Here is a 21,196-nt window from a genome sequence, read left to right as displayed (position 1 = left end):
CGGCACTCTATGGTGCCGCGGCGGCGGCGCGGGGCGGGCGCGCGCGTGCGCAGCTGGGTGTCACGCGGCGAGGCATCGAGAGGAGCGCGGGGCCGGGTCGGGTCGTGAGCGCAGAGCGGGACCCTCGGCCGCCGACAGGTGAGCCGGGCCGGGCCGGGCCCTGCCCTCCCCTCCGCCGGGCGCTGGAGCCGCTGCTGGGAAGCTCCTCCGGTTTCGCCGGTTTTCGCGGGGGCTTGTGCGGCCGAGGGGACCCGGAGCTCGGCTGAGGCGTCTCTGGCGTCACGGAACGCTGTGCCGCCCCCTGAGAGGCCTCCCGCGGGCGGCCGAAGTAAAGGGGGCAGCAGTTCTGGAATCCCCAGCATAAGGAGGATACGGAGCTGTTCAACGGGCCCAGGGGAGGCTACAAAGATGATCAGAGGGGGGTGGAGCAGCTCCCATACGAGGAGACTGAGAGAGCTGGGCTGGTTGAGCCTGGGGAAGAGAAAGCTCCGAGCAGATCTTATAGCGACCCTCCAGTAGGTGAAGGGGCTAAAGGAAAGCTGGGGAGGGACTGTTTACAAAGGCTTGTAGTGATAGGACTAGGGGCAATGGGTATAAACCACAGAGGGGCAGATTTAGAAGTAGACATGAGGAAGAATTTATTCACTATGACAGTGGTGAGGCACTGGCACAGGTTGCCCAGGGAAGCTGTGGCTGCCCCATCCCTGGAGGCGTTCAAGGCCAGGTTGGATGGGGCCTTGGGCAGCCTGATCTAGTGGAACATATTCCTGCCTATGGCAGGGAGGTTGGAACTGGATGATCTTTAAGGTCTCTTCCAACCCAAACTATTCTATGATTCTCTATGAATAAAACAGTCTGGGTGCAGAGTGATGTTTGTCCATTTCCTGCTCGCTGTGGCTGAGGTTCGCTGCCTTGCAATAGATCTTTGGTCTGTATCACATGTAGGATCGAGCTGAGCTGCGTTAAATGGGCCGGAAATGCAAACTGTAATATTTTATTAATTTTAATCTTGGAGATGTTGGAGTTGAGCTTCAAATTAAATGAAGTTATAGGACACGTTTAGAAGAGTGATTTTATAATTCTTGGAGAGTCTGCATTTCCCCTTTTTGGAAATTAAGAGTGGAAATGAAGGTCGATGCAATCTTCTGAATTTTGTGGCCGTGTGTAGATAGTGCCTGGCATTAACATCTTACTCTCTTTTTAAATTCTTGTATAGCTGGAAGCCATTACCACTACTGTGATGGTCAAGAGTAAAACTTATAAATGGTGATTACAGCTGACACCTTCTGAAGGGACAGTGCATTTCACTTAGCGTTTTGGAATCTTAGTTTGGTTGGAAGGGACCTTAAAAAGTCATCCAGTTCCAACCCACTCTTCCATGGGCAGGGACATCTCCCACCAGCCGAGGCTGCTCTGAGCCCCATCCAACCTGACCTTGACCACCTCCAGGGATGGGGCAGCTGCAACTTCTCCTGTAGAGAACTTTCTGTATGAAACTTTGAGGCGTAGACAAAAGGAATTGAACAAACCCGATTAGCAATGGTGAGCATGTGGATTCATTCAAATGAAGCCGTTTAAGCATTCTTTCTTATTGAAACATAATTAGGAGGCATTAAATTAGTAATTTTTTTTTTCATGTATAAAGAAAGAATCCTGCTTTGGTTTTCAAGGGGTTTTTTTATCTCCTGAGTAGCAATACGATGAGAGGCACTTTTCTTTTTTTTCAGTGCTTCCTTAATGTCAGTCTAGTTCTGCCTTCTGCTCTGGTTATTGCCTTTGCTTTCTTTGCTGACATGTGGCCTCAGGAGCCGGTCTTACAGGATTATTCCAAACACCCTGTGCGGAGTTTAGAAAGTCATCTTCTGGAATGTAGAGTCTGTTCCTTCTCAGTACTAGAGAAGCTTCAAACTCCCACTTACATTCTCAATGTCTTGCATGCTGTCTTAATACACGCATACAAATGGCTTCCTGAGCACTGCAGGCTGCTTCTCTCTGCGTCCTGTTGCTAAATCTGATTTAAAATTTTACACAGCCTCATAAATTTAGATGAATGCAAGGTGTGCAGTGTCTGCTTTTCACCACTTGAAGTCTCTTCTCTACATTGTGTTATGTATTAGTATGACAGCTGAAGTTGATAGTAACATCTAAGTAGCAAGTATTTCCTATTTTAATGCAGAACAATAGCATCTTAGTATTTTAGTGTTACCATTTGCTGGTTCACTTATTGCTTACTTTCTGTTAAAACCTAAACATGAATTGCAAATCAGGATAAGGCTTGTGCAATTTTTTGTACCAATGTTCCTCTCTGTCCTCACCAGTCCGTCCTATTTTTTTTACCATGTTTGTAGGAAAAGGCAGTGATGTACTACGAAATAAGATTTTTTGTTTCTTTCTGTTCAAATTCCAGGATGCCGGGACTAAGCTGTAGATTCTACCAGCATAAATTTCCAGAGGTGGAAGATGTAGTGATGGTCAATGTGCGATCCATTGCTGAAATGGGAGCCTATGTCAGCCTGTTAGAGTACAACAACATTGAAGGCATGATCCTTCTCAGTGAGCTGTCCAGAAGACGTATTCGTTCCATAAACAAACTCATCCGCATTGGGAGGAATGAGTGCGTCGTGGTCATAAGAGTTGACAAAGAGAAAGGTACTTGGGGGATATTGCAGGGTATACTAGTGAGAGATGCAGATAAACTAATCAGCTTAGGTATTCACTGGTTTTGCCAGGCTTCTTTTTAAGGTGCTTAAGCAAAATAGACCATTATCTTACCATCTGATGTTTATGATTATTATTCCATTCTTCTTTGTCCTTTGGGACTCAGATTAATCTTTACTCATGTGATTTAAGTGGGTCCTTTGTCTCCTAGAAACCTGACTATTGGTATGATGTTTCTCAAGTAATATGCTTTTCTAAAATACTTGTGAAACTGCGGTTAACTCGAAGATAAAGTAATGACTGACAGGATAAGAAAAAGCAGAGAGGAAAGACAGACAAGAAGAAACTTATTTCAGATAGACCTGGAGTGATTAAGTTTCCCAGCATCTCTAATGAAAGAATACTTCCTATTACAAAATTATTTCATTGACAGAGAAACATATCTGGAATTGACGTGGTCTTTTATTGAACCTTTACAGGAACTTCTCGCTTGTGAGAAGTAGGTGGAAGCCTTTTCAAGTTTAGTAAGTGATGGTTTAAAAGAATACTTTTCACAGGCAGATGGTTCTTTCAAAAGGGTATCCGGGGAGTTACAGTCAGAGTTTGAGACCAGGCCTACGTTACTAGGAAACTGTACAGAGCTAAACTGATGGAGTGGCAGCCTTGAATGAAATTGAGTTGAGCACTACAAAAACCTGCTTCTCTGTATGTTGGTGTGGTTTTTGCCAAGACTGCATACAGCAATGTAAAAACGCATCACTGGTTGCTTAACTATTACGAAAATTTCTTGTAAGTTTTCAGAGAAAACATTAAGGCAGTAAGTTTTAAGAACGTCATAAAAAAGGTTTGCGATCGTGTTTGCAGTTCAAAGAATGATTTAATATCCTTCTTTGGATCATGATTTCATCAAATTCATTAAGGTTTTTTACTTGGTTATTTGTTACTTTCTGTAGCAACATACAGAGATAGTGTAAGCAAGGGGCTAATCCTGAGTCAGAGTGTGTCCTTTATGCTTTTCTTTTGAAGCAGCTTGGCTTAGTTTATGCAATACCTGATACATTCAAAATTGTTTTCCCTGATAGGTTATATTGACTTGTCAAAAAGAAGAGTTTCTCCGGAGGAGGCGATCAAATGTGAAGACAAATTCACAAAATCAAAGACTGTAAGTTGCTTTGCTATATTCAGGCATTATGTGTTTCCAGTTTCTTTCCTGAGCAACCAGAATGCACTGACGTAAGAAAATAGCAAAGTAAAATATTGTTCTCATTTATTAGGTGCACTCTGATTCTCATCTATGCATGCAAATATAGAAGCAGCTCATCTGTCCATGAGTGCTTTGCTAAGCTGCTTCTCAATTAATGAATAAGTCAAGTAAGATGTCATTTGAAGATCTATTCTGTAAAGGAGTATATTTAAGTGATCAGGAATCCAAAAGTATATGCTGGTTTAGCACACTGGACAAATTTTATTGAAAAGGCATGCAGGTGGTTTAAGGTGTTCACTCCCACCCTTACTATGGTGTGGTCTTATGCTTCCAAGTATAAGGCTTACGATTCTATACTACTTTTGATTCTAAATTTTTATTTTCAATGTGTATTTCGAGGTTTTTTGTTCTCCTTTTGCGTTCAAGGTTTACAGCATCCTTCGCCACGTTGCTGAAGTCTTGGAGTACACTAAGGATGAGCAACTTGAGAGTCTGTTCCAGAGAACTGCCTGGGTATTTGATGACAAGTACAAAAGACCAGGATATGGTGCTTATGATGCATTCAAGCATGCAGTCTCGTAAGGACATCTTTTCTACTTCTAGGGGTTGATTTCAAATTGTGGAGAAGTGTTTTCTGGAACAAATACATCATGATGTTGTTTTTGTTTGTTGGTTTGATTTTGGTTTTGTGGGATTTTTTTTCAGATATGTAGAATGCACTGGTCAAGTAAACTTAGTAAATTCTTACATCAGTCTTCCAGTTGCCTTTTGTAGGTTTCTCTGTCTTGCTGCTTTTTCAGGTTCTCAGTGCTCTTGAGAGAGAAGGCTCAGAGTTAACTTGGTTTTATCCATTTTTGAGTCTGCTACTGTGCCAGGTTTTTAAAAGCATTAATTGAATTTTGTGTGGAGAAAATACAGATACATTCATGAATAATGTTTTAAGTATAAAAGAAATGTGATTACAAACACTGGAGAGATTTCTATGGCTACAGATGAACCTGTGTAATTTCTAACAGAAAATAGATTCCTCAATAAACATTTCCAATTTTATTCTTTTATAGCACATAAACCTCTGAGTGATGAACTTGAGTTGAACACTAGAGGGCAGTAATACAACTTTAGAGATTACGTTTACTTAAAGACGTAGGGCAGTTGGTGGTATTTTGATTAGCTTAAAAACGTCTTTGTGTTTTTAGAGAAGAGATAACTTATGTCCTTATTTAGATTGAACGTGTTCTCTTCCACAGAAGAATAATTGTTTAATGATAGCAAGTTTAGTGGTAAAGAGTAAATCTGGGAAGATTGCTGCAGAAGGAGTACCAGATCGTTCTGTAACTGATAAATATTTACGTAAACACCTGTATAGTGAAAAAACAGAAAACTGTAGTTACACTGGCTGTTGAAGCTTCTCTTAAACTCAGAAAAAATTCCTCTGTTCTCAAAACGTTTCCATCAGTAATGCCTTAAGGTTTCTGACAAAGCACTGCAATTTGTAGTTGTTGCTGTTGGGCTCCTACTTAAAGCTATAGTGGTTGATCGGAAAAATGTGGATATCGGTGCTTCCCTGTGCTTGCGGGAGACTTAGTGTGCCTTCTAAGAATTTGACTTGCTGTTTATTTCTCAGTACTGAGGATTAGTGTTTTGGGGTTTCATGCAGCATGATGCCTGTTGCATAATTTTAAAGTGTATTTGCCCTCTGATCAGTAAAAAAATAAACAGCTGGGACCTATTTGTTGAATGCCTGGACAGAATTCAGAGCTTCCTTTCTAGGATCAGACTGAGTAAACTGCATATCTGCTTTGTGGTTAAATAGTTCCAGTAGAAAATATTTTGAAAATGATTGTGTTTGTTTTTCTTCCAGTGTTTCAATGGACTAAAAATTCACTGATTTCTTTGCCTAGTAGATCTCTAGGATTATACACAAGAATATTAAAGTAGTACCAGAGGTTAATATTGTGTCATATTCTTCTTCGGTATAACTTCTGTGATGTTGTTTTACTTGCCTCAGAGACCCTGCAATCCTGGATAGCCTAGATCTCACAGAGGAAGAGAGACGTGTATTGATTGACAATATTAACAGACGTCTGACACCACAAGCAGTCAAAATCCGAGCAGGTGAGTTTTTTGTGGATGCTTATTGAACACATTTTGACCCTTACATTAATGTATCTTCTTGCAGACTATAAACTCAGTTAAAACTAGTGGTTTGTAGTGATGATATTTGAGTAGAGCTATTCTTCTAGAATTAAAACACCTTAATCAAGGATTGCTTGCAAAATGCCTATGCAGGTTCTGTCTTGAAGTCCAACGTGGTTTGGCTTTTATTCCAACCCCCCCACTCCCAAACTGCAGATTCCTTGGGACACTAAGTAGTTGTCCTGATACATAATGTGTTCTATCATAGTGCACTGGCACGCAATGACTTTAAGTATTTCAGTTATTACTGCATCCATAATATCCTTTTTCATTATTCAGTGTTAAATTCATTGATTCCCTAACAGGATTATTGATCTCTGTCTGCACAGCTAGGCCCTGTATCCTAGCCTCTTGTCCACAAACATGTGAAAATAGTTCTGACTTCGCTGTGAGTGTATCTCTAATGGGTTGATTGCAAACCATTCAGCAGGATGTATTAACTCAAACCTAGCATGTCTCTAATGTGTTCATAAAGTGTACAAGCTGCTTTGTCTCTTATTAACTCAGTGCAGGCAGAAAAAGCACGTGACCGCGCTACTTAAGAAGGCGTAGTTAAAAAATGTAAATCTGGTTATACTACTAAGGAGTAGCCTGAAAGCAGCAGAGTTGCACTTTTTAACTAGAATGAGAAATTGCCTCTGCTCTGCAAGGGTGTATCAAAGAGAATTAGCACTTGTTGATTATTGTGGAGAGAAGAAATGATAAGCCATATCCACATGACAGTGAAGTCAAGAAGAGAGTGCAAAAGGTAAGGTAATGAGAAATTTGTCTACCAGTTACTTTAGATCACTGAGTTAACATAGACTTAAAAAAATTAAGTGGAATTTGATTGCTGTGAACATGAACAGCACCTCATTAGTTTTGAAAATAAAGTTATTTGACAGGCATGTTCTCTTACTTCCTTCATCTTGCATATTTTGTTCTGATGGTCTAAATTGTATTTAGTTTTGTCTTCAAAGCAAGCTTAGTAACTTTCCGTTGGCTTGTAGTTTTATCCTGAGACTGACTGGGATGCTCTCCTGTGATTTCGTTTGTGATAGCTGAGAATTAGCAGGTTGTTGGTCACCTGGAATTGAAACTATTTCTTCTGTGTAGCTTAGTCTTGTGCCATTGCTGCACAGATACAGAAGTTTTTGTCTTTAGACTACTTAGGGTGTCACAGATACAGACCAGCATTAGTCTATGCCTTCATTTCCAAACATCTACAAAAAGCTATAGCTAATTATCGTTCTAATTATATGTTAACATAACTTACTATAAAAAAATATATATTTCAATGCTCAAGTGATGTCTCTGTTGTAATTGCTGACAGGATTCCATGAGTTTGTGGATGTGTATTTTTTCAAGTTTCATTTTTCCTGATCTTTCAGTATCTCTGATACTTCCTGCTTTTGTATCTTTCTATGGGAAATACATAATAATTCCCATTTAATTTATTGGATGAGTGGTGAGTGAATGTGGGTATATAATTTCTTGCTTTGGTTTTTCAAAGCACGATGTAAAACATTGTATGTCTAGAGAATTTGTGAAGATTTTTACCTCAACTCACAAGACAGTGAGATACCTTCCTCAGCTTTTGGAGCTACTGAGGCAGTCATTGTAGATAAACATTGGATGCCAAAAAAGCTTTATGAATGCTTAAGTTGAAAAGCTTTTAAAGATTCTACAGCTTCTGGTAACTTCAAAGTTTTATTGTTTGTATTCCTCTGTCATAGATATTGAGGTTGCCTGTTATGGTTATGAAGGCATAGATGCAGTAAAAGAAGCTTTGAGAGCAGGCTTGAACTGTTCCACGGAGAACATGCCCATTAAAGTAAGTGTCTGTCTAACTACTGAAATCAAAAGCAAAATTTCCTGATGCCCTTGGGTGCCAGTAGCATGCAACTGCAGTTGTCACCATCGCGTAGCTGAGGCTGGGAAGCCATGTACTTGCCTTCTGATTCTTCCTTAGCAGATCTGTAACACGCTTCTTTCAGCTGTGTGCTGCGAGGTGTTCTTGTGACTGTGCTGTGCCTTCCCAGGTCGAAGAAGCTGTATTTATTCTGTCCAATGTTTTGAAGCCTGGTAGTGGCGCGCTACTATTGCTCCTTTATGTAGCCTTAGCTAGGGAGCAAGAAATTGTATTTTCCGATACAAGATTATTTAAGAAAAGGAATGTTTCATCCATATATGAGTATGGCTACTGTGCCCAGGCCTAGTTTTTCTCGCCAACAGTTCTAGGATATTGAGTGCGTCACTGAATAAGCGTTTTCAACAAAAGTTGAAAGTACTTCCCTTGAAAATGGTTTATTGCAATGGATTTTTGTAACAAAAGAAAAGTTTACTTATCCAGCCATCTTCTCAAAAAAACAAACAACTAACATACCACAAAGCCACCTGGTTATCACAGTCTTTTAATTGTTTGAAAAATTATGTGATGGGCTGTTTTACTGATCTGCAAAGTGGATGTTCTCTCTGCTTAGCAATATTTGTCTAAATAAATGTACTATGTAGAAATTATAGATGTTGGTGTTGGAAATCAGACAGGCTGTGCATTTTGTCTGCTATTTCTGTCCAATTTGCTTATATGTCTAGAAAAGTTTTTTCTAGTGGGAAAATGTTTCATCTGTGAATTGTGCATTCAGAGCTGTGATGTTTGCTTTGTTTTTGAGGTTTTTTCTTTGTTTTCAGTTACTGAGTTTGCCTTTTTCCTCCCTCCACCTCAATCCCTACAATGCAATAGATTAATCTCATAGCCCCTCCTCGTTATGTGATGACTACAACAACACTGGAGAGAACTGAAGGACTGTCTGTTCTAAATCAAGCCATGGCTGTAATTAAAGAAAAAATTGAGGAGAAGAGAGGAGTCTTTAATGTGCAAATGGAGGTAAGAACACTTAACATTTAGAATGTAATCTCTTTCTTGCAGCATTTTAAAGTAGAGCAAGGAAAAATTCTAGCAAAAAAAAAGTATTACAAAATTGAAAAAAAACCTCTAAGTGTCTGTGTTTCTTAAACTAAAAATCCCAGTTTTTCTGGGTTTTATTGTGTGATTTCAGGATGTATTTTGTCTCTTGCTCTTTATGTAGCATTGGAGCCTGCAAATATATATAATCTTTCTTAATGACAGTTTACTATGTGTTCTGTTTTGGGTTTTTTTCAGCCTAAGGTGGTTACTGACACAGATGAGACCGAGCTTGCAAGGCAGTTGGAAAGGCTGGAAAGGGAAAATGCTGAAGTGGATGGGGATGACGATGCTGAGGAAATGGAAGCCAAAACTGAAGACTAAATGTTCTGGGATAGTTAGAAGAGACAGAACATATGAAAAATTAAAGACCCCATTGCAAACACTCTGGACTAAATGTTTCCAGTATTGAAAACTTCAAATGCAAATACTTGAAGTGTTTTAAGGTTTATAGTAAGACCAATATGTGAAAGGCTCTTCTAAATATCATTTAATGCAGCAGCTTATACAAATTGAGTCCTTGGAACGGAAGGTGCCTAATCAAATTCAAGACACAGATCTGGCTAGAGGGAAGTTGTAGCTCCATGCCCCACATTTTCATACGTAACGATTCCTAGTTGATGAGTACAGCTCAGTGCATCTGTTAATGATCTTTCCTGGGAGCACCAAAACCAGCAAGCTGAACAGTTCCCTACAGAATGTACTTCAGAAAATATTCAATAAATTTCCAGGCCATACAACTTGTAAGTTTTTTTTTTTTTTCCTCTTGTTATGTTGACTATAACAATATGAATATAAAACTGAAAGAGTATGATCAGGGGGTGACCCCACATTAACATTAAAAGGGCTTTCTTTGCTTTAAATCTAACCAAGAATGAGTGGAACAAAGTTTTTCTTGCAAGTTTGTTGATGCAGACTGGTTTAAAATAGCATTTCCTTTTTTCTCTTGTTACCATTCCAATAAACATAGCTAAGAAATGAAAAATTACATAGAGTTGCATTTTGCTTCTATAGGTGAATATAGCAAGAACTTTAATGAACTTACTCAGTTGTTTTCTGGACTCACTGTTGCATGACCTTCAGTTCTGCCTACTTTAAATCTAGTTTACTGTGGAAGGGTGTCTCGACGACCGAGGATATGATTTAATAGCAGTGAACAATCCAGGGTTCAACATTCAGGATTAAACCTGGCGTTCCCCTTTAAGCTGCCCTCGGTATGTTGGCCGGGAGAAGCGCATAACAAAAGCCCGGAACTCAGCGCCGGAAAGTCCCTGAAACGCCCGGACCAGCCCCCTTCGCGCGCTCAACCCTCTTGAGCCAATCCTGTAACTTTTAAGGCGCGTGGACAGTTTAGTAGGACCAATTATAAGTTGTTTTGTTGGCGCGTGCTCTGTTGGAAAAGTATATAAGGAGTGTTGTGTTTATGAATAAAGGAGAACGACTATACTCACATTGAGATTTCATCGTTACTCGGGGTCCGACTCCCACTCCCACATCTGGTAGCAGAGGATGGTTTACGGTTTTTTTTTAATTTCTCCGAGACTGCGGTAAGATTGCAGCTAGAGGAGGGGCGAGTTGGGAAGATTCGGCTAAGGGAAGCGCTATCTGGGCTAAAAGAGCAGGGTAGACGCTGGTGTGAGGTCGCCCCTCACCCCTTAGGCGCAGCTATGGAAACGGACGCTGCGGCCACATTGCTTGCGGGAATCCTCTCTAAGAGAGGGCATGATATACCCGCAAAGCAGGTAATAAGGTTGATACAGTTAGGTCAAAGATGGGGTCATTTTGAAGACCTGCATACGATATTTTCGGTCACGGACTGGCAAAACTACGGGGACACGTTATGGGACAAAACTATTTCGGGATCCGAAAAGGAACAAAAAGAGGTTAAGGCCGTCCGTGCAGATTGGCGTCTCGTTTTAGAGACATTAAAGGAGATGGAAAGGGAGGTAGCTTGTGCAGCAATTCGGATGCTGGGACCTGTATCTAACGTTGAAAGGGTCCCAGCCAAACCAGGTCCAATTTCTCGATTATTTGGGCTACCTGCGGTAAAAGTCATGATAGGAACTGTGTGTAAAACTGTTACTGACTTGAAAAGGGGGGATGAAGTAGATGAGGAGTGGAACGGGATCACTGCGCAACAGCCGATCGAACCGGAAGTTGATGCCTTGAGCGATTCCGGTTCCACTGAGGAATACGCGGCAGTGCGGCGGGAGGGAGGAACGGCTGGCTGCGGTCGCCGCCCTCGTTCTGGCGCCCCTCCTCCACTGCGGCCTTGTACTCCTCCCATCGAGGAACTGATTCTTTCAGCGCCACCCACCCCACCACCCCTTTGTCCTCCGCTGCTGCCACCTAGTGGTTCATCTGGCAATTCAACACCATCTGCAAGACAGAGGACTCGGCGGCCGGTGGATGCTACCACGCAGCTATTGCAAGCCGTTTTACAACGTCTTGACGATTTGGAAATACGAATAGAAAGACAGGGACAAACTCTGCCACCTTGTTTGTCTACTAATCGGCCAACTTTGCCACAAGGTACACGATGGACTGGGGTCATTAAGGATGCTATAATGCAGGGACACTTGATGACTCCAAATAACAGTGAAGGGCTTATGCACTTAGCCTTTCCTGTAATTCAAGAAAACGGACAAGGGAAGTGGGAGCCACACGACTGGAAAATTTTACAACAAGCCCGTACCACCGTAACAACGTATGGACCAAAATCAGAAGCAGCACGTCAAATTGTGACGTGGATTTTTTCGGCGGAACTGATGTGCCCATATGATGCACAAAATTTAATGAGACTGTTGTTGACCCCAACTCAGTTTTTATTGTGGCAATCTGCCTGGCAGCAACGCGCAGTTGCGGAAGCGGCGCGCCGACAGGACCATCAAGATCCCTTGCGAGGAGTAACGGCGGAAATGCTCACAGGTCAAGGACAGTATGCAGATACTCAAATTCAGATAACATTCCCAGCCGATATGTTACGTTTATCTGCCCGATTGGCCTTGGAAGCATTTTTAAACCTTCCAGGGCCAAGCGCGCCATCTTTTGGAAATTTAGTCCAAGGAGCAACGGAAGATTATGCTCATTTTGTCGATCGACTTTGGGAAACTGTTATGAATCATCCTGATCTTTCTCCGGAAAGTAAGGAACAGATGTTTAAAGTATTAGCCTTTGATAACGCCAATAAAGCTACAAAACAAATTCTGGCTGGGCTCCCTAAGGAAGCCGGAGTTGAGGAAATGCTTCTTCAGGTGGAAAGAGCCGAATCTCATAGACAAACCAGTACTATTGCTGCTGCTGTGCAGAGCGCGATACGTGAGCTTACTCAACCAACCGCCACAGTAGTAAGAAAGCGGAAATATCGTTTTCTACGGGACGCGACATCATCTTCTGCTCAGCCTTTTCGTGGGAAATGTTACCGATGTGGGAATGAAGGGCACGTGAAAAAGAACTGTCGAGCAACACTTTGGTGTGACAACTGCCAGAGGCCATCCCATGCGACAAAGGCCTGTGTGGGAAACAGAGAACCGAGCGCGGGCAGAGGCCGCGTGCGGACACAAATGAATCCTCTACAGACCTATCAGCCCAAGAACCATGTTTTCTACAGCAACACCAGCCAGCAACCCGAGGGAGCTTGGGAGTCGACGTGGAGACCGCAGTAGATATCACTCTTATAGACTCTACTGTACGAAAGATTCCTACCACGGCTCATGGCCCACTTTATCATCAGGACAGTAAAATCGGGGGTTTCTTACTGGGTCGATCGTCTGCTGTCATGAAGGGAATAACTGTCTTACCTGGACTGATTGATGCCGATTTTACAGGAAATATACAGATAATGGCATATACATTGCATCCACCTATTTTTATACCAAAAGGTAGTAAAATTGCGCAGATTGTCGCCACTGAAGGTATTTTACCATCGCCGCGCCCTTCACAGGCCTATAGAGGTGATCAGGGTTTTGGATCTACAGGACCTGCTGTCTGTTTTACTACCAAAATGCATCAACGACCTATAGTACCGGTTAAACTGTCATGTCAGAATGAAGATCAGCAAATTCAGGCCATGCTAGATACTGGTGCAGATGTGACAATAATCAGTCTAAGAAAATGGCCTCAACACTGGCCAGTAGAACAGCCTTCGTCATCTATAGCTGGTGTGGGGGGACATTCTGTCCCTAAGGTCAGTCAAGATCCCGTTCAATTCGAATTCCCTGAAGGCCAAATAGCTGTCCTTAAAGTATACGTGATGGCATTACCTGGGACTTTAGAAGCTCTTATAGGAAGAGATATATTGAGTCAAATTGGAGCAGTTTTGACAACACGCCCTTTTTAGTATCGGCCGCTGGGGAGCAGTTGCCCAACCCGCCGCTGACTTGGAAAACGGATGAGCCGGTGTGGGTTGACCAGTGGCCCATGACTAAGGAGCGACTGCAAATAGCTAGACAATTGGTTGCTGAACAGCTAGCAGCAGGACATATAAAGCCATCCATTAGCCCATGGAATACACCTATTTTTGTAATACCAAAAAAGAATAAGGAAAAATGGCGGTTGCTACATGATCTTCGCACGGTCAATGATCAGATGTTACCTATGGGGGCGTTGCAACCTGATCTACCCTCACCTAATATGTTGCCAGCTGGATGGCATATTCTAATAGTAGACTTAAAGGACTGTTTCTTCACAATTCCACTACATTCACAGGATACACCAAGATTTGCTTTTACAATTCCCGCAATAAATAAATCCGAACCTGCAGAGCGGTATGAATGGGTGGTTTTACCACAGGGAATGAAAAACTCACCCACCTTGTGTCAATTGTACGTTGCATGGGCCTTGCGACCCATTCGTCAACAATGGTCAAAGACAATTATCTATCACTATATGGATGATATACTTTGTTGTCAAGAGGCCCCCTTTGACGACATGGCATTAAAAACCTTAATAGACATGTTAGCAGCAAGAGGACTTGTTATTGCACCTGGCAAAGTACAAAGATCAAGCCCCTGGAAATATTTGGGTTGGCACATCACTGATGCTCAAATTCGGCCTCAAAAGGTAGAGCTCAAAACTTGTTTAAAAACAGTGAAAGATGTACAGACATTGCTAGGTGACATTCAATGGGTACGTAACTGTGTGGGGATTTCAAACACCGAAATTGCCCCGCTGACTGCGTTATTACGCAATGCGGACCCAGCTCATGAGATTGAACTTACTGCAGAACACCATAGCCTGTTGCAAAAAATTGTTTGCAAATTGCAAACTTCTTGGTCATCTCGGCGAATCGTAGATATACCTATTTCACTTATAGTGTGTAATGGTTTAGAATCACCGTATGCCGTCATTTGTCAGTGGCAAAACAAAAAGGGGGAGACAGTCTCTACCTTACCTATAGAATCATCGCACTTACTGGATAGTAATGCCACTGACAAAGACGGGTTTGATGAATTTATCATCTTGGAATGGGTATTTCTAAGAGTGCAGCCAAAAACAAGTATCCAAACCCGACCTGATGCTGTAGCAGAATTGGTACGAAAAGGTAGATCTCGAATCATTGAGCTCACTGGACAAGAGCCTGCAGATATTAGCATCCCAGTTAATGCTGTAGACCTGGAGTGGTGGTTACGAAATGTGACGACAATTCAGGAAGCCCTATTAGGATTTGTAGGGAAAATACATTCACAGCGTCCACAAGGAAAAAGGTGGCAAATATTGTGCCGAAATCAGTGGTTGGAAAAAACAAAGGTCAGCACACAGCCACTGATAGACGGTCTTACTGTCTATACTGATGCCGGAAAACGGTTGCATCGTGCTGTCTGTGTATGGCACAATGGCAACGCATGGCACAAACACATTATAGAGGGACAACCTCAAGATTCTCTCCAAACTTTGGAATTAACTGCTGTACGCTGGGCCTTGTTAAATTGGTTGAACGTTCCTCTCAATGTTGTCACAGACTCACTATATGTGGCAGGAGTAGTGCCCAGCTTAGAAGATGCTCTTATAAGAGAAACAAACAATCCCAGACTAGGGACATTATTTATGCAGTTGCAATCAACACTTCAACAACGTATTGAGCCTTGTTGTATTATTCATGTTCGTAGTCACCAATTTGACGTGGGGCTGGGAGAAGGAAATCAAATAGCTGATAGTTTGGTTAGTCCAGCTCAACATATGCCGCCTATGGATAAGTTTTGTCAAGCAAGACAGAGCCATGAGCACTTTCACCAGAACGCCAAAGGTTTAAGATGACAATATGATTTAACAGAAAATGAAGCCCGCAGTATTGTACAGGCTTGCCCACAATGTGGGAATCACGGCCCAGGAATAGGGATAGGAGTGAACCCTAAAGGTTTAAAATCCTTAGAACTTTGGCAAACAAATGTCACACATATTGCGGAATTTGGAAGGTTGAAATGTGTTCATGTAACAATTGATACCTTCTCGAAATTTGTCTGGGCAACTGCATTGCCTGGGGAAAAGGCACAACACGTTTGTAAACATTTGTTATCTTGTTTTGCGGTAATGGGGGTGCCTGAGACCAAAAAAATGGATAATGGGCCTGCCTATAGTAGTCAAAAGACGAGGATCTTCTTGTCTAAATGGGGAGTTCGACACCTTACAGGGATTCCGCATTCCCCTACTGGACAGGCTTTGGTAGAGCGAACGAATCAAGTTTTAAAAGATTATTTGCAAAAGCAGAAAGGGGAAGACATGGATGCGCAAATGAGGTTAAGTAAGGCATTATTTACGTTGAACTATTTGTGTTTAATGGGTAACAGAGAAGAGCCATCAGAGTATAAAGTTAAGTGAGAAAACAACTATTCCTCGCTTTCGAGTGCTATATAGGGATCCGATAACTGGGGTATGGAAAGGACCTGTTGCTGTTATATTCAATGGTCGAGGATATATGTGTGTTTCCACAGAGGGTGGTCCTAAATGGATACCAGCTAGAAGCATTCAACCCTATTGAGAATCATCTATGGCACACGACCAATTGCCAACACAAGAAGACAATGCGAGTGAATAAATGAAGAGATCAGAAGTTTGTTATCTTGATGTTTTGTGTACTTGTAGTAGTTGGACTAATGTTGTTGATAATGGTAGTTTAGGGATAGCACTTTTTAGCTGTGTAATATTATGTGTAAGAAAAATACTGTTGCACGTAACGAATGAAGCCTGGCTTGTTCAAAAACAAAAAGGGGGAGTTGTGGAAGGGTGTCTCGACGACCGAGGATATGATTTAATAGCAGTGAACAATCCAGGGTTCAACATTCAGGATTAAACCTGGCGTTCCCCTTTAAGCTGCCCTCGGTATGTTGGCCGGGAGAAGCGCATAACAAAAGCCCGGAACTCAGCGCCGGAAAGTCCCTGAAACGCCCGGACCAGCCCGCTTCGCGCGCTCAACCCTCTTGAGCCAATCCTGTAACTTCTAAGGCGCGTGGACAGTTTAGTAGGACCAATTATAAGTTGTTTTGTTGGCGCGTGCTCTGTTGGAAAAGTATATAAGGAGTGTTGTGTTTATGAATAAAGGAGAACGACTATACTCACATTGAGATTTCATCGTTACTCGGGGTCCGACTCCCACTCCCACAGTTTACACTGAACTGAGCTGTTCACTGTAGAAACAACCTGTTTATCTTCTCTGAAGCAAAGAAATGAGGTGCTTTCCATGTTGGGTATAGAAAAAAAAAAATCCTGCTTTCCTTGTCTGTGGGAATTGGCGGGGGGGGACGCTGTGAAGTAAACATTCCCAGTTGCTAAATTTTTTAATGTATTTATTTCTCCTTTCATTGTTGTCTCATATTTCCTTTTTTCTTAGTAGTTTGTGCTAGAGGGAAAATGCATGAAAACTGAGGCTTTGAGCCTTAAAGAATTCTTCATATTGCCAGTGTGCAATGAATGTAATTACAACATAGTGTTGCCACAAAAGGCATTCACAAAGAGCATACCTATTTCATAGAACCGTTAGGTTGGAAAAGACCTTTTGAGATCATCAACTTTAACCGTACCTCTCCTCTACAAATCATCTCCCCAAGCACCTCATCTACCCACCTTTAAACACCTCCAGGGATGGAGACTCAACCACCTTCCTGGGCAGCCTGTTCCATTGCCTTTCTGTGAAGAAATTTTTCCTAATGTCCAGTCTAAACTTTCCCTGACATAGCTTAAGGCCATTCCCTCTTGTCTTATCACCTATTACTTGGGAGAAGAGACAACACCCACATCTCTACAATCTCCTTTTAGGTAGCTGTAGAGAACAATAAGGTCTCCTCTCATGCTCCTCCAGGCTAAGCAACCCCCGTTTCCTCAGCTGCTCTTTGTAAGACTCATTTTCCAGCCCCTTCACCAGCTTTGTTGCTCTTCTCTGGACGTGCTCGAAGACCTCAATGTCTTTCTTGGGGTGAGAGGCCCAGAACTGAACACATTATTCAAGGTGTGGCCCCACCAGTGCTGAGTACGGGGGCAGAATCGCTTCCCTGGTCCTGCTAACCGTGCTTTCTGATATAGGACAAGATGCTATTTGCCTTCTTGGCTACCTGGGCACACTGCTGGCTCACTTTTAGTTGGCTGTCGACCAACATGTCCAGGTCCTTCTCTGTCAGGCAGCTTTCCAGCTACTCTTCCCCAAGCCTGGAATGCTGCACAGGGCTTCTGTGTCCCAAATTTCAATCCATGCTTCATTATCAGAGAAGTTCATGTGTACCCAAGCTCTGCTATGCAAAGCCTAGAAACATTAAGTAACTTGCAGTCCTTGCAGAATGTTGGAAAATACCTGAATGTGTCATCACGAAATGAAGAAACAAGATACTCATTTCATGGTTATTTTCCCAAAGCGCTGTCTTTTCTGGAGCTGTGTGACAGCCTTGTCATGGTTTGAAGCTGTGATAAGGATGGGACGTCATCCAGAGGGACCTGGACAGGCTGGAGAAGTTGGGCCTGTGCAAACCTCATGATGTTCAGCATGGCCAAGTGTAAGGTCCTACACCTGGATCGGGGCAATCCCCAATTTCAGTACACGATGGAGGATGACATGATCGAGAGGTGACCTGCAGAGGAGGTCTTGGAGGTGCTGGTTGATGAGAAGCTCAATATGAGCTGGCAATGTGCGCTCACAGCCCAGAAGGCCAACCATGTCCTGGGCTGCATCAAAAGAAGCATGGCCAGCAGAGCAAGGAAGGGGATTCTGCCCCTCTATTCCACTCTTGTGAGACCTCATCTGGAGTATTGTGTCCAGTTCTGGAATCCTCAACATAAGAAGGATATGGAGCTGTTGGAACAGGTCCAGAGGAGGGCTACAAGGATGCTCAGACGGCTGGAGCACCTCCCATACAAGGACAGGCTGTTAACAGGTGAGGATATTTTCTGCCAGTAACTTAGGCAAAAGTTTGCTAAAGGTGTTGACTAATTATAGAAGCTTTTCTGATTAGACCCTTAGTGCCCTGGTGTACATAATTCTGTGTCAATTTTGAGTGCCTAAAAAAAAATTTGCCAGATGGTGAGGCTGGTAACAAAGCAGCTTCAAGATAAACACATTTCAATCACTCATTACACTGGTGGATAAAATTGGGGTCTCCTGTTGCCTGAGTAAATTTTAACCAAGAATTTTAAATAAAAAGGCATGAGACAACTTAGAGGAGGTGTGAGATGGCCACTTTCAAGGCCAGTTAGTGAGCTGTGAGTAAGGGAGTGCTGAACATGTGAAGCCCATGCTGGGCCTTGGCAGTGCTGCCTCTGTTGTCATAGGCTGTGACTTAACTGTTGTTAGGAGATGTTGAGAAGACAGGCCTTATGAGGAATGGCTGAGTGAGCTGGGGTTGTTTAGCCTGGAGTAGAGGAGGCTGAGGGGAGACCTCATTGCTCTTTACAACTCCCTGAAAGGAGGTTGTGGAGAGGAAGGTGCTGGCCTCTTCTCCCAGGTGACAGGGGACAGGGCAAGAGGGAATGGCCTCAAGCTCCACCAGGGGAGATTTAGGCTGGACATTAGGAAAAAATTCTTCACAGAAAGGGTCATTGGGCACTGGAAGAGTCTGTCCAGGGAGGTGGTTGAGTCACCTTCCCTGGAGGTGTTTAAGGCACGGGTGGTTTAGTGTTTGATAGGAATGGTTGGACTCAATGATCCGGTGGGTCTCTTCCAACCTGCTTATTCTATGATTCTATGATTCCATGATTCTATGATACATTCTACCTCAGCCGGTCTATTTTGTAGTTGTGGAACTGTATTTGCTTACCAAGTGCTTAAAATAACGGTCGTGGGTTTTGTGTGAACACCTTTGTCGAGTTGCTAAAGCGAGGTAGCATGTTCCTGCTGTTTGTTAGCAACTGTCCTGTTTACTCCATTGTAATTGCAAGGCCAAAATCTCCACTGACATTCATGTAATCAACCAAAGGGAAAGGTTTCTTTGGACAGGGCTTGGCCTGATGTGTTTATTCTAAGGATCTCAGCTTGACTTTCATATCCCAAATTAATTTTGGAAGGCTGGCAGCTTCAGTTTTACTTATAATGTTTGATAAAGACTCATTAATACAAAAGAAACCCCAAGTGGAGGTACAAGATTAGGTCACACATGCAGTCCAGTGATGTACAGCCCAGTGACCTGTTCCTAATTAGGGGAAATAGTGGCCACTGAAGAAGGGGTGCCCTGCTTTCTTAGGGCTGGTGTGGTTTGTCTGATTTTTAATACAGCAACAATTCCTTGCTGTTTTTCCTCTGATTCTGGCATTCAGGTTTTTTTTAGGTGCAGTGGAACTGGCATGTTGTTCTTCATTGTGGAAAAGGCACTTTGGTATTTAATTTCTGATAGTTTTTTTGTTCCAGAGTCTAGACAATTAAACAACTGTTTTCAAACACTGCCACATTTCTACAGTTAACTTTAAAAATGCTCTTATATCAGAATACTTTTAAACACTTGTCATCTCTCATTTTTAGACATGTTTCATCATTCTTTATTTTGATGTGCTTTGTTTTCATCTTATTTTATCCCCAGTTCTCTAAAGAAGGTAGATATTTAAGGCATTCTGTCATCTTAAGAAGCTGCTTTGAGAATGGTGGGGATGTGTAATGCCCCCCTGTGTGACATGATGGGCATTGCAGACCTTTGGGTGGGTTCTCTTAATCAGCCGTTCATGCCTTCTGGAGGGACTGACCTGGAGGTACCAGGGCAATAGCACAGCCTGTGTTCAGAGCCTGTGCTCAGAGCTGGCTGCTCCTGCTCTTCCCTTCAATGCTGAGTAGCGCCCTGTGGCCCCCAAGCCTGCAGCTGGCTCTGCTAAGCCACCCCAATGCAAATTCTGTAGCATATAAAGTATTTTGGGGTCACTTTGAATGGAAAAAAATGTCAAGCACTCAACTGCACTTTCTTTTTAAAGAGTAAACTGGCGTGGAAAACACTCTAAAATGGATCTGAGGAAAGAGAGATTTCCTTCAGTCAGTATCAAGTCCCATGGAAGACTTGATACAGAGCTCTCTGGGTTTATACAGATTGAAGCATGTCCTTTTCCTCCAGGAATCTTCAATGCCAGAACTTGCCTTCCTAGCGCATGTGTGAATGCTGCAGCCCACGTTACTGACTCATTTTATACTCTATGACCCTTTTCCCCAAAAAAATGTCTGAGAGATCTGTATTTACTCAGCCTCAGGGAGCAACATTGGGTCAGTTTGTTAGCCTTGATTAACTACAGAATGAGATGGGGAAATGGAGGGTGTGTATGATAAATAGCCAAAGTGTTGAAGGAATACTTTGAAGTGTTGGAGATAGTGAAGGCTCTAGATTGTAAAAAGCACTTGATATGAGACCTCTTTTTTAATGACCAGCTTCAGCAATGTTTACTTCGCCATTCACTGGCAGTTTGGCTATAAAATTCTTCATTGCTAATAGTAATTTTGCCAAGATCCGTTGGCAGGGTAGTGGGTGGTCTGTGTGCTGGAGAACAAGAGCTTGCTCAGGCCTTTGGTGAGGGCTGGTTATGGTGCAATTCTGAGATCACTGCCTGAGCAAAAGCCCCCTGCAAGCTTCTACCTGCCCTGACTAGCACGAAATTATCTCACCCACCTTGTTATAAATTGCCTGCAGTAACAAGCTGAACAATGTGAAGTCAGACCTCAAATACCAAATGGTGGAACACGGTATTCCTGGGGCTGGTTATATAGTGTGTGTCCAGTAAAAGCACGCAGCAGTAACGTGCACCTA

General features: G+C 42.6%; 1 protein-coding gene across 1 annotated transcript; it reads left to right on the top strand.

Annotated features, from left to right (window-relative positions):
- Nucleotides 1-31: 31 nt before the first annotated feature.
- EIF2S1 (eukaryotic translation initiation factor 2 subunit alpha) lies at nt 32-9,990 on the top strand. Its single transcript, XM_069858178.1, has 8 exons — nt 32-138; nt 2,408-2,649; nt 3,741-3,820; nt 4,289-4,440; nt 5,871-5,977; nt 7,774-7,871; nt 8,781-8,924; nt 9,201-9,990. The coding sequence occupies exons 2-8, from the start codon at nt 2,409-2,411 to the stop codon at nt 9,324-9,326; spliced, it is 948 nt and encodes a 315-aa protein (XP_069714279.1). The 5' UTR covers nt 32-138; nt 2,408; the 3' UTR covers nt 9,327-9,990.
- The last annotated feature ends 11,206 nt before the right edge of the window (nt 9,991-21,196 follow it).

Source organism: Phaenicophaeus curvirostris, chromosome 5 (genome assembly GCF_032191515.1).
Source record: "Phaenicophaeus curvirostris isolate KB17595 chromosome 5, BPBGC_Pcur_1.0, whole genome shotgun sequence".
NCBI lineage: Eukaryota > Metazoa > Chordata > Aves > Cuculiformes > Cuculidae > Phaenicophaeus > Phaenicophaeus curvirostris.
This window is presented reverse-complemented; position numbering and strand designations above follow the sequence as displayed.

What these genes read in the sequence shown, in the direction of transcription:
- EIF2S1 (XM_069858178.1), top strand. Translation starts at nt 2,409, where the DNA reads ATGCCGGGACTAAGCTGTAGATTCTACCAGCATAAATTTCCAGAGGTG. An exon ending in AAGAGTTGACAAAGAGAAAG is followed by an intron (nt 2,650 to 3,740) that starts GTACTTGGGGGA and finishes TTTCCCTGATAG; the next exon opens with GTTATATTGACTTGTCAAAA. An exon ending in AATTCACAAAATCAAAGACT is followed by an intron (nt 3,821 to 4,288) that starts GTAAGTTGCTTT and finishes TTTGCGTTCAAG; the next exon opens with GTTTACAGCATCCTTCGCCA.